General features: G+C 36.1%; 1 protein-coding gene across 1 annotated transcript in view; it reads right to left on the reverse strand.

The window, feature by feature from the left end:
• Positions 1 to 159: 159 nt before the first annotated feature.
• The window catches only part of TARBP1 (TAR (HIV-1) RNA binding protein 1), a 32,027-nt gene continuing 18,541 nt past the window's right edge, over positions 160 to 13,645 (reverse strand). Inside the window, exons 18-30 of the mRNA XM_058801846.1 lie at positions 10,967 to 11,166; positions 10,748 to 10,819; positions 9,453 to 9,573; positions 8,530 to 8,640; positions 7,808 to 7,957; positions 6,553 to 6,639; positions 5,793 to 5,989; positions 5,203 to 5,284; positions 3,770 to 3,941; positions 3,356 to 3,547; positions 2,336 to 2,460; positions 1,720 to 1,856; positions 160 to 509 (exon numbers count right to left, since the gene is read on the reverse strand). Of these exons, the coding sequence (XP_058657829.1) occupies positions 344 to 509; positions 1,720 to 1,856; positions 2,336 to 2,460; positions 3,356 to 3,547; positions 3,770 to 3,941; positions 5,203 to 5,284; positions 5,793 to 5,989; positions 6,553 to 6,639; positions 7,808 to 7,957; positions 8,530 to 8,640; positions 9,453 to 9,573; positions 10,748 to 10,819; positions 10,967 to 11,166 (1,812 nt within the window). The 3' untranslated portion in view covers positions 160 to 343. The remainder of the gene's footprint in view (positions 510 to 1,719; positions 1,857 to 2,335; positions 2,461 to 3,355; positions 3,548 to 3,769; positions 3,942 to 5,202; positions 5,285 to 5,792; positions 5,990 to 6,552; positions 6,640 to 7,807; positions 7,958 to 8,529; positions 8,641 to 9,452; positions 9,574 to 10,747; positions 10,820 to 10,966; positions 11,167 to 13,645) is intronic.

A 13,645-nucleotide genomic window follows, 5' to 3' on the forward strand; every position in this document is an offset into this window, starting at 1 on the left:
AAGGCACAACTTCAATTTCAAGCACAGTCACCACAACTGAAGTTCCTGCAGTAAAAATCCTGTGTTTTGAATTTGAGATTTTTCACAGTACTGTGCTGACATTCAGCAGAAAAAAACACATACACCACTTGCAATATAAATAGCATTTATTTCCAATGCAACAATTTAAGGAGGTAAAGTATTAAGGCATTTAAAAGTCACTCTGAACACTGGAGAGAGAACAGAACATGCAAAGTTGAGAATCCTCTTTCACCCTGAGTTTGTATCTCATCTATCCAGAACTTCACGTGGTAGCACCATAGGAAGCCATCCAGCTGTACAGTAAGGCACAGACTCTGGGCAGTCATTGCTGCTGTTTTTGCTTGATCACTTGTTGTCTTGTGTACTCCCAGATCAACAGAGCCCCGCTCACATGGACATTGAGGGACCGGATGATGCCCTGCTGAGGAATTTCCACACAGACATCCAGGTGGTGAATCAGGTTGGCTGGGATTCCTTCATGCTCGTTTCTAGGAAAGAAGGAACAGTAACTTGCATCTGAGAGAGAGGCATGTGTGTTCCAGAAAGCAAAAAATACAAATGTCAAAACAGCATCCAAACACCTCTTGACAAATGCCACATCTGCCTACAGAGTAAGGCACAATTTCTTGTCACTTCTGATGACAAGAAATTGTTTAAAAACAGTAATACATTACAAAGAAAACGTGGAGGGAGCTGACTTAACTTTTGATGTAAAAAACTTGGTGGAAGACTCAGTTTTCAGTTCACTGGCCAAGCAATAGCTGAGCACCCAGCATAAAGACACTCTGCTTTTGTTTTTAAACCATATATAGTGAAATCATCATGGTATGAAGCTGCTGGCACAGCAGGAAAGCTCAACTGCCCACTTTACATTCAGGTCTTGGCATGAAGGAATGTCCAAACTGAGCACACCAGAGAATACTGAAGTTGACTGGTAATTAAAACTATTATTTTTAATTAGAATAGAACAAAGTGATTGTGAGCGCTCCATTCTGAAGACAAGCTACATGTAAAAAAGTTGGAAAAAAATCTTTATCCTAAGAAGATAGCCAGGCCCTTCTTCCTGGTCTCACTCAGTAGCCCTGCAATGCCAGGAGCTTTCTCACTGCTATGTGCTTTACTGCAGATTTCTTTTGAGCAGCCTCCCTGCCTTTGTATCACATCTGAGACTTGTCTGCTTATACAGCCTGATAACTGCTTTTCTTTGAGGTTGTCTCATGCTCTGCTTGTACTGCAGAAGCTTGCTACTTCATCTTGTGTCTCTCATCCCGATGTTTTAAATCACCTCCCAGCCATGCACAGCCTGCTCCAGCCCTCCTCACTGAGCTCAGCAGGGCAAACGCAGCCTCCTCCTCGCTGAGCTCACAACCCACAGCCCACACAGACAGGGCCCCAAACAAAACTGAACAGAAAGTGTCTTCAGCACTCCCAGAAAAATAGAACCCATGCTGTTGCTACCTTCACCCCTTATTAAAAGGTGTTCCAGTGTATGCATTGGTTGTTAAATATGAGAAGCGTCATTCAGTAGATAGCAATACTTGGTCGTCTTTAGCACACAAAGCCAAGGACTGCTCTTTCCATGATCATTTCCCATTCCAGAATCCTCTTTACTGGTGTCACTTGGTTTTCACGTGTCCAAACTCTAGAGAATGGGATGGACTACAAGAGGTAGGTTTACAAAACAGTGTGTGCTCTTACCCCAGCAATAATAGTGATTTCTCTGGGAAGCAATATTCTGTAAGATCGAAACTTTTAGCTGTTTGTTCCACACCAATAATAGTGTAGCCTTCTGTTTTTTTCTCCTGTAAATAATCAACAAGCTGACATGGTTTCACCTGTGCATTAAAAGTAGAGAGAAATACAAAAATATTTATATATCACCTTTTGTAAACTTCTGAAATTATTGTAAAAAAAAAAAAAAACAACAATTTACTTTGACACTTTTTAAGACCAATGACTTTCATCCCCAAAGACTCTGTCCATATAAATAGCTTAACATTTTAAAAGCCCTTCAGCAGTAGCACAAAAAGTTCATGGCACAAAATACTCCCACCAATACCATGAAGAAAGATGTAACAATTACAGCTCACATAATCAGCTTATCACAGCAATAAGAAATTGCAAGTGTTTTCTAAATTCTTTTTTGTAAGGTTGACCCAAAACATACAAGATTAAGTGTCAGAGGTAACAGCAGAAGCTTCCATTAAACAAAAAGATTTTTTTTCAAGATAAAAAATGTAAGGCTCTGAACTATGCATCTGACAAACTGAAGATTCCGAGCACATTTTTTAGCTATTAAAACATTTCCATTCACCTCGACAAGGGGGAGCCACTGCTCTGCAGAAACACTCAGATGCTGAAACTGCTTATCCTGTATGTAATGAAGACTGCCAACAACTAGTGCAGATGCTCCAAATATTTCACTTGTACGACATAAACCTACAAAAACAAGAAATAAAGCTATTTTTGTGTAGAAACTAAACACCAAGCCAGAACACCGAGTGAAAATGACAAAGAATGCAGAAGAGAAATGGCTACTTTAGATATCTATTTTTAATTAGTTTCAGGTCTTCCAAGCCACACCTTGTTCCATATAAATTACAGGGGAAAAGTGTTGTGTAATTTAGCAGAAAGACAAAAATTAGAAAAGCACTGTGTCTTGAAAACATGCTTTTACAATACTAATTATACAAAGTAAGGAGTTAAGTGTCCAAGCCTTAGCAAGGCTGGATGGTTTGACACATCCACACCTGCTAAATGACAGAGGATGACACATCACAGCATTAGAGTGCAGACAGCAATAATAGCCTGTGGGCTTTTCATTACCCTCTGCAGTTACTGAAACTGCTAACATCAAACATAAATGGCAATAAAGTATTTGCAGGATTTATTGTGTCACAGCCGACACATCGTGAAGGCAGTTCTTAATGGGGAAATGGGGCCCTGCTGTCCAACAGACATGAGAATCTTGTAGGTTTACAAGATTTCGTTTAATTGCTACAGAAAAAAAATGCAAAAGCAAATAATTTCCTTTAATTGCATACACAGTTGAAAAACTCAACTATAGCAAATAGAGAATTGGCAAGAAACTGAGCATGATTTACAGCAAAATTCTACTTAGTTAATGCATGCTATGTGTAAGTTCTTTTTTTTTCCTTAAAATGTAACTGTAGAAGACCCCTTTCTTTGGCTACCAGTTTCTTTTAGGATAATAATCTATTCTTCTGAGCAGTACTTAAATAATTTTCTAATTATCAACATAAAATGAAATTAACTTCTATTCTCTAAGTGTGCTCCAAGGTCTAAAATAAAAGTTTGACTATATCAACCTTACCTCCTAAATTGGTAGGTTTATCAATGAGTGAAGCCACCACAATCAATCTGCTGTTTGATTTGCCAAGTTTAGCAGCACGATCCTGAAATGCCATTTCCAAGTCTAAACTAGGAGTACTGTTCTTCCAGGGTATAATTTTCTTCTGAACATCAGTCCACTCTGTCTGGCTGTCTGCTTCAGCCAGATGTGAACCTGTAACAATAAATTGTATATTCATATGGATATGCAAGTGGGAGTGAAACTAGTGCTTCAATAAAGAAGATAATTCAAATTGTGATACTGGAGATACCATTCATGATCTACTGTTATTTTATGGGACATGTTCTGCTCACATAGGTGCAAGTTTACTTCAGCTGAAAAGAGGTCAGGCTGAATACCAATAATTACAATTTATACAGATTAGCTCTATTTTACCCATGTCTTGCTGAGCCCAGTCACTTGGTTTCAGCTCACGAAGCTCCGTTCGGGAATGGCACCACTGAAACGCTGCTGGCCAAGGAATGTCAGTGAATCTGTCAAATCTAGAGAGGGAGATCCATTCATCCTCAGCCAGTTCTGAAAGGCGGGGAAGGATGTAAAATATTGTCTGCAATGGAACACAGTGTTATCAGCAGAGTGTCACTAAAGCAAGCAAAAATAGATAATTAATGGAACATGTCGACTATCTAACCTCCTATGATTTTAATATTTTTTTTTCTTGGTATTTCATACAGCTAACCAGTATATCTCTCAATATTCATAACTTTACTTATAGTGCTAGCGAAAACTTCCATAAATCTAGACTTATTGTCTAATTAAACTTTTCCTGAGAATCTGCACTGAAGAGCTCTCAAATACTCTTAGAACTTTCTAGTAAAGGATTTATTTATTGTCAAAAGAAAAACAGTTGAAAGCTTTAAGATCTAGTGTTAAAATCCAGCTCAGCACAACCAATACATCTAACTAACCATGATTTATTGAGGAGGAAAAAACACATATCCCAAGGGAAAGACTGAGCAAGTAAAAGACTTTAAAATCCAGACTTTTTGTTTATCCCAATGTGCCCTTCAAGACAAAGGTGAAGATGCACCCTGAATACATTTAAATGCTTCACGAGTATTAGTCTTCCTTTGTTGGGTTTTTGCCTCCTATTAAGGACTTTTACTTTCCACTGTCTAGCATATTTGTGTTCACAAGAATATGTCACAGAACAACAGTTAAAAGAAGAAAAAATTTCTTCTGTCAAAGATGGCACTGTTTCTGCAAAAACATATACCCAATTCATATCCATGACTATCTTGTATTTTGACCTTAGTTCTTCTGTCTCTTCTATTTATCTGCACCCTTATTTTTGCCTTCCTTCCATTTTCAATGATGAAAATGTTTATTCAGCTGTTAGTTATCTGAGCTATATCAAAAAAGGTGGCTGAAAAAGGTGCTCTGGAAGTAATATATCTCTATCCCATTCGCATCAAACAATCCAGCTAAGCAACCTCAAGTAACTTCTGGGAACAGATGCCTTAAAAATCCTAATAACCTTGCCTAAAATCCTAATAATCCTTACCTCAACTAAGTAGATGCTCTGCAGTTGCTAGAATGAACCTTTCCAGTCACAAATGTAAAACCTGATTAATTCCCACAGACAGGCACATTCATCACACATATCTCTTCCTAACTGACCTGGGTTTTTAACACAGTATAAAGTAGAAAAACTAAGATGCAATCTGAGTCTAAAGCCTGTCACAATTTGGGTGAAGTAATTTTTTGGGGGTTTAAATGAATAACAGTTGATAATTTCATCCCACATTAGAAGATACCAAAAAAGATAAAAATACAATTGCAAAACTAGACAAATAGTGTGGTCTTGCCTCTAGACTATAATCCTCAACTGGATGAAACGTTGCAAAGAAGAAGTGATCTTGGATTCGCTGCCAGTTCCTTCTGGCATTCCTGCAAGTGCAGAAAGTAATGTAAGATACATTTAAAAATCAAGGGAAATTAAATTGAAAAATTCAATGGTAAGATTGGCATAAGGCAACCTAATTTATTTACTGTATCTTGTACAGGAAAGAAAATACTTCAACAATTAAGTAAGGGCCCATTTTTAAAAAATTACAGCATTCAGAAAATAAGCTTTACTTATGTTTCAAGAAAGGCCCAAAAGAAAGACACGTCTCCAAATTCTATTACCAAAAGGAGTGAGTTTGGCAAGAAGTATCCCATGGAAACTGGATACTAGCCTATGGTTCAGTGTCAGATTTTAGCTGTTAAAAAAAAAAAAACTAAATCAAGATTCTTCCCTTTGCTGCTTTTTTTCTGTATCGTTTCTCCCCATACTAACTTCTTTTTAAACAGTAACAAAAACTCCCATAAAAATTATCAAGTGCCATTTTAGAAAATGTAACTTGCTGCAAATGGCTCAGAAGAACAATGTGAAGCTGTAAAGAATGTTACTAACCCTGTGCCATGCATGTTTTCCACTTGTTGAAGGCTAGATTCAATAACTGGTGTCAGAGCTTCAAATTCTTCCACATGCAGCATTCTGCACATAGCCCAGATTTTTTTAAGGGCAATTAATGCATAAAGTCGAACGCTGAAATTATGGCTGAAGCACCACTGCAGAACAACTATGAGGGCTTTCTTCAAAGCTGGCTTCTAAAGAAACAAAGACAAAGAGGTTTCTTTCATGTTAAGTCTTAATGTACAATTCAGAAGTTATGAGTGGCCCAAGAAAAAGCTCCTCAAAAGATATCCTTTTGGAAATCACAAAGCTTTGAAATTATATTAATTTCCTTCATTCCATCTCATCAAGACAAAACCTACAGCCTCGCTTGTTCCTTGAAAAGGTATTCATTTGCTTTAAAAATCATTATTCTGCCTACAAGGAAACCTCTACTTCATTCTGGTTAAAAGAGCAGCAAGAACAACAAACCCAGGTGCATCCACATGTTTATGTAAAACTGGGGTAGCTGTTCTAGAAAATATCACAGGTAATCAGGCTCTATGTAACCAGCACACCTGCTAAGTTAGCTAATTTTCCAAAGTCCAATATTTTACAAAGGTGACAGAAAGAGTTGGTGTTTTGCATAACAAAGAATACCTTAGTAGGAAGTAGGTATTAAAGAGATACTTAAACATTTTGGCAGTCTATTTTCAATTCAGAACTCTGTATAAGCACTGGAGGTGAATAAAGAATGAACACTCTTAGAGAAATGTACCTTCTCTGAGGTATTTTGAAGAATGATGTCAAAGTGGGCCAACACTGATAAAAATGTGCAGATGCTTTTTTTAAGCTTTTCTTCATCCTAAAGTAAAAAAGTAGTAGTAAAAGTATGTAGTAAGTAAAAAGGAATGGAACAAGAGATAATGAAATATAAAATGGTTTTATACTTTATGCATTTTCACACCATGTTCTGCACATGCAATAATATTGACACTATTAAAAATCTACTTGTTTCCACAGCCATATTTCTGATAATACAAGGTCAATATTATTAGGATTTAGTTCTTCCTAGCATGTTATTTGCATTTTCCTAACACATCAGTCAGAATGAAGTATATAGTGGTATAAGTGAGCTAAAATTCAACCCAAGTTCACTGTATTCCCCAGGAATGCAAAAGGTCAGCACCATTCTATAACCTCTTGCCTGGGGCTCCCGCTACCCAGAGCTCAATCTGCAGCTCACACTGCAGTTGCACACTGAGCCACCTGCACTAAATGTATTCCTCAACACCAGGAGAGCCTCTGAAAATGCAATCTGTATTCCCTTGTCATAAATCCACGTGTTTTCTGCTTGCTCTGATGGTTTGAACGGGCTCACTGTGATAGTACATTTGTTATTATCAGTGTGAAATCACTTTGATCCAACAAATTATCATCTGCTAAAAGGACGGCAATTCCAACAGCCCGAGCTTTTGGAAGGAATTCTGAAACAGTCAGCTCTCCTCAGCCAACCCTTTCACAACTTTTGGGTATCATCACTCAAACCCTGCTCCAGTTCTAAAATCTCATTACAGAACTCCACCGTGAGAGAAGTCCATATTAAAAGCTGCAAATTGAATATGCATTATACAAGTCATGTTCTCACTGACAAAGAGGATGGGACAAAAATGATAAAATAGACAAAGGTGGGCTGTGGAAACCACAAGTAACTTAGATGTCCAGACCCAGGATCTAGGGCATCCATATGGTCCTGATAGCTCTTATATTGGACTACTCTTGACTCACTATGCCAGCTCCACTCTGCCCAGAATAAAACATCATAAAAGGAATTCTCTCAACAGGAAGAACTGACTTTTCTTTTGCCATTTTTAGGTGTCTCAGATTATTGCTCAGACTCACAAGCTAAACTGCTCTGCAGCCCTCTGTTTTTAATGGAAGACTGAAACACACAAAAAATAAGGAATGGGGTGACAAACTGTACCCTCTTTGTTCAAATTACTCTCCAAAGGAATGCCAAAGGTATTACTTACATAGCAAAAGCAATCCCAGAATTTATCAAGGAATTGGGGATATTTATGTAGAGTCAAGATAACAATCCATTCTATGAAGTATTTCACAGATGCCTGATTATTACTGAATCCAGCCTGAAAAACTCTGTCAAGAGTTCCACTCAAAAAATTCTGAGAAAACAAAATCAGGCAATCCTTTAGTATATTACTAGAGTTATTTCCATGAAGAAAAAAAAATTAAATAAAAGAACAATCTCACCTTTATCATAGTATTAAGATATATTTTTCAAGATGCAAATGAAAGCCTTTTAAAACCATCTAATTTCTTTATTATACTTCTCAAATATTTTCTTATGAAGCAGCATTTGATGAAAGTAACACTTGTCAATTTCTTGACTGTTCATAAACTAGCAACATTTTTACTAAATGAAAAGCTTTTAATCAGATAGTCAGTGCAAACTTCTGGTCAGCTTTAACAGGAACAATCTGGCCTCCTAAACTTCACAAATCTAAGAATCAGTTTGCAATATCCTCTAGAAATGCATGATAAATCCCTGACTTTAGACAAAGAATTAAGCGACATAAAACTTCCACAACACAGAACTTCCACATCAGCCACAGGTTATATGCCTTTTATACCCTGCTGTAATTTAACATATGCAGCTTGCATGACACCAAATTAGGTCTTGAAAATAGGTAGGTATTTATTTATTTATTTAAAAATTTATTGTAAAGAGCAATACCTGGTTAAGCTTTGGGAGAAGAACTAGGAGTGTCTGCCATACCCGGTTTTTAATTCTATGCTGCAAAGAGTTTGCATAATAGCGTGTTCTAGACCTGGACACCAGCTCATCCTGAAAGAAAATTAAAAGGTTTATAGCCTATTCTTCCTTTAAATTTGAATACATGTAAATACACTTTCCTGTACTAAGAAAGCATCATCTACAAAGCTGGGATCAGCACTGAACATAAGCTTAGGAAAATATATTTACTTAATTTATTAAGAATTAAATTCTGAAGCTTATAATTAAACAATAAAGTAAGTAAATATCTACTAAAGCTCGCTTTTCCCCGCTTGGTCAATCTCACAACGCAAATATTAATCATTTTTCTGCAGTACTTAATTGAGAGGAATGAGGGACCCATGCATTCCTAGTTCTTCAGACAAAAGTAGGATTCAAGAGTACCAGAACATATGGGTGATGTTGTAATAGCAGCTGCAGTAATTTAGACTTTAGACTCCTGCCAATGCATAAGTAGCTCTCATATAAACAAAAATTGGACCCCCAACCTTCTCCATCATTTCTATCTATAAAGGTATTCTAAGGAGACAGTAGCTGTCTCAATTTAAGAGGTAGTCTGCAATAGTTAAAGCGAAATGCAGTGCTTCAGAATGCAGCCTAAAGGAAGATTCTTAAAGGAACAACGGTTACAATTTGGATAATGTTCCAGGAAACTAAAATATCCACTAAAAAGAGAGAAATAAATGCAAAAGGCAATTTTTACTATTCTGGTTGAATTAACTTCAGTTTCATAACAAAGAAAAGAATATTACTTGGCAAATCTTGAGTCTACACAAACAACACAAACAAACCTGTCAACGGTAAATATTTTGCATTTTACTAGTTGTACTAACAGTGCATTTATATAACAAGAGAAATTTTACCTTATCAAGTAGTTTGATGAAAATGTCTTCCATAAACGTCTTATGCAAGACATTTGTTCCATCCAACAAGCACAGAAATTTAACAGCACAAATGCGAACAAAGTGATCATCTCGATTTGTACTGTAAAATATGAATAAAAATAAAAATCAAACTCTACTTGTTTAGACATAAAGATAATTCCTAAATCATAAAAAAGCACCAAACATCATCTGGAAGCACCAAACATCATACAGCCATCAAATTGTCTACAGTGAGACAACATGAAAATACCCAGAAGTGCAATTTTAAAATCTGTTCATCATTGGTGATGAAAAAAAATTAGTGAGTTCAAAACCTGACCCCCTGACCCCAAGTCTATCTAGAGTTCTTCAGTAACATCTAGATGTTTAAAAAACTTTTCCACAGAAAAAGCTGCATCAGAAAGTTTTTTAAATTTTGTGCCTGTAAACTGTAATCTTCTAACAACTAATTAATGCTTGCAGTTTGGTCAAATATCTAATCCCAAAAAACAATTCATTCCTATTAGTTAAGCACAGACATCCAGAACAATTCATGGCAAGAATAAAATTAATGACATTACAGGCTGTGACAGCTGCAGAGCATCACAAGACAATATATAATGACCAAAAAGCTCTTGGAGAAAATACAGAGTAGTGAACTTTTGCAGTAGATTTTTTTTAGAAGTTCAGGTTTTATAAACTACTAACATTTCTGAAAACAAGGTGAAATAACTTTTTCTCTGAATTTCTTCCACTGAATAAAAATGGGAGTGAAACTATTAAAAAATCAACAATCCAGTAGCAAACATCCCCAATTCAAAGATTGGAGGCAGAGCCTTTGGGCAGTACACAGTAGAAAAGGGCTTGCAACCAATGGTAAAAAGGTGGCTCAAAATCTGGCTGCATTAAAACCTGAGTTTTTTAACTGTCTTTCTTACAATGACAAGGTATGTATTAGCTCAGCATCCTATAAAGTATTACTTTATTGAAGTGAGACAATGAGGAAGTAGTTATTTCAGCCACAGTCAGATTAACAAGTGAAATATATTTTCCTGAAAATCTATTTTTCTACAGTTTGTATTTGAATTATGAATATAATGTGATGTACAATGCTTTTACCAGCATTTTAAAAGGTTATGAATATATTCCTTGTGGGTCCCTTCCAACCCATGATATCCTATGATGGTATGATAAGCAGCCAAGTTCAAAATCAGCATCTTTCCTCTCAGAGCATCAACCAGGACAAAGACACAATTCACAACAAATATTGTAAGATGTATCCTCAAAAGCATTACCTTTCTGTAACAACATTTGCTGCACATTTTTCTCCAAGATTTTCTATAAAGGCATGCACATCCTGAATTGGTCTTCAGAGATAAAAGATGACAAGGCAACAAAATTAGCAGAGTAACATACAAAATCTGTTTTCAGTTTTTCAATAGTCATCTCAAAGTTTAAAAGACAAAAAAACACACAAAATTTTAAAATAGAAATCACAAATATTTTTTGTATACCTTTGATCTTTTCTAAATACAGTTCCAAAGACACAAGCCTCAGTGATAAGTTCACTATAATTTCCAGCATTTAAGAAAGCATTTGTCAAGGCACTTCTCTCATCAACAGTGGGAAATATCCAAGACTGACAACAATGACTAAGGACTACGTTGAAGACTCCAGTCTTTGTAGTGGACAGATCTATGAGCTTGAAAATTATCTGAAAATAAGAAAAAAGATTCAAAATCTAGTTTTCAGAAGTGCCAGATCTATTAGAATAAAATTGCAGTGATATCTACTTTAATAGGCCTCATGATCTTTTGCATCCTATCAGTAAATGCTGTAAATGCTGTCTTCAATCTGTTTATAATTCCCTGATATAAGAGCAGGTGAATGGGCAACAATTGGCCCAGTATATACTTATAAACCAGAACTGATATTTGCTTAAACAGATAAAATGCCAGATGCTTTAATCAAATCTCCTGGTAAGTGGAACAAATGAGCCAGGGCTTACTTCATGAGCACAAACCTAGTGTTTTAATCAATCCTTATACCAATTTACAAAAAAAAATTAAACATAAAGTAAAATTTCTTACATAAGTTGCCATATCACTAGTTCTGTCCATTAAGGAGGATTACATTAATGTCAAAGTTCATATTTAAGTTAAAGTGCAAAAGTGTCTTTGTACCATTTATTTTTTGTTTTTAAGGAGGGCATATTTATGATATTTGAAACTGCTATCTAACGCTTCTCCAAAAAGAAAAACAAGAAAAACAAAACAAGAAAAATGGCCCCAAAACATTTCTTTCCCTTCCTTAGGATAAGTGCAAGAGTAAATCTCACATACAAAGTAAATTTTGTTTCTAAGAAATTGCAAGCATCTGGGAGAGGGCGGGGAGATGCAGAATGAACAGGTAAGGCTTTCTAAGAATTCCTTTTAGACATCAGTTAGAGCTGTCCATGAAATAGGTTTTTCAGAAGGTGTAATAGCTCCTAATAGACAAAGCTGCTTTGCTTCCCTGCATTGAAATGACAGTTTTGATAATGTGAAAATTCTTTGTCAGTAATGCTGGTTTTATAGAGAAAGTTGTTCTGAATTGCTAAGCATTAAAGCACCAAGAAGCTCATGAAGAACTTAAAACTGAAATACTGCAATGCAGTCTGGAGAAACACTTACTGGAGAGAAAGCTCTACACTAGAAGCATATAGGGTTTTTACCAAGATTTCAAACCTATTTTCCAGTGCAAAGGCTTGTAACTTTCCTAGTAATTCCAAAATTAAGTGTTTGTTTCACCTGTAGGGGAGCAGCACAGCATTTACTATGCATTTCTCAATCCTGAAATTTTTTCAACTGTTTCACTACTATAGTAAAAGTTCAGCACACACAAAAAAAAATCTAAGATATTTAAGTTCTAGCATAATTAACATAAGAATAATCACAAAGAAAAAAGAAGAGTGCAGCAGAAGAAATTAATCTAAAGAAGACAGTGCTCTAGGCACCTTCTCTGGAAGCCCTTCTCAGTATTACCATAGCAATAATCCCTTTTTTGACTCAAAAATACCCCTTTGTTCCACCCCTTCCAACTATTAAAAAAACAGAGTGCACTGTGGTAAACAAAATTAAAACTGTGCTTCTGTGACAAATCAACATCAGGCAGGTCCATATTGTCCTCTCTTTAGCTACAACTGCACAGCCATTGCACAGCGGGTCAATGGCACAGGGACTGCCGAGGACTGGAATAAGAATATACATAAGTAGGCACTTGCTTGGGAACTTTATCTTCATTTTCTTATGAAGGGGCAGAAGGTGGCTCGACCAGAAGCCCTTTGTTGAGTATAGGAGACCTTCATTAGCTCCTTGATGCCTGCTGCCATGGTATGTCCCACTGCAGACAATGGGATAGCTGTCACACAGACTCAAGACTCTCAACATTGGCAAAACACACCTTACATAATGCTTGAAATACTAATGCTGAAGTTAAGGCAGTAATTGTAAGAATTAAACAGGTTTTAAGATCAAGAAAAATAAAATACTAACTATAGCTCATTAGTTATTGCAACACTGAGCATACAATTAGCTGTTACAGATAATCATTAAAAGTAAAAGCAAACCAACTTCTACAACAGAAGAGATAAATTATCATCTTTACATACATTTCTTATTTTGGCCTGGGTCCACAGGGAGACTGCAAATGCCAAGTGTTTAAAATAAAGAATGGTAACATTCATTTGAATCAAGTTTTTAAAAAAGAAACAAAGAGAAAACAATTGGGGCTACATTTCAAGGTAATTAAGGCTAATACAGATATATCACAGCAGTTTCAAATAGCTAGAAAGTGTCAATTTCTGTAATTTATTAAAAACAATTTTGGCATGTCTGGGCTGAAAATAAATTTGAGACATTTGCTGATACTTACAGTTATGAGTGTGACACCAGGACAGGGCTACTTATGGTGACTTCAAAGGAAAAGTGCCACCCCTCCCAGTGTGATTTTTGTGCTAAGGGCAAGGCAGCACATGTGGTTCTAAATCTAACAGACAAATACACTGGTAGATAATTCACAATGTATTACTAAAGTCTTGCACTCACTGTGGACTGTTCTGTACAAATATTTAATTAATGCTTAGAGGGGAAAAAAGAAAAAGAAAAAATCCCCAAGAAAGATTATGTAGAAAGAAATAGTTAACAACTTTGCAG

The sequence above is a fragment of the Ammospiza caudacuta genome, chromosome 3 (genome assembly GCF_027887145.1).
Source record: "Ammospiza caudacuta isolate bAmmCau1 chromosome 3, bAmmCau1.pri, whole genome shotgun sequence".
Taxonomy (NCBI): Eukaryota; Metazoa; Chordata; class Aves; order Passeriformes; family Passerellidae; genus Ammospiza; species Ammospiza caudacuta.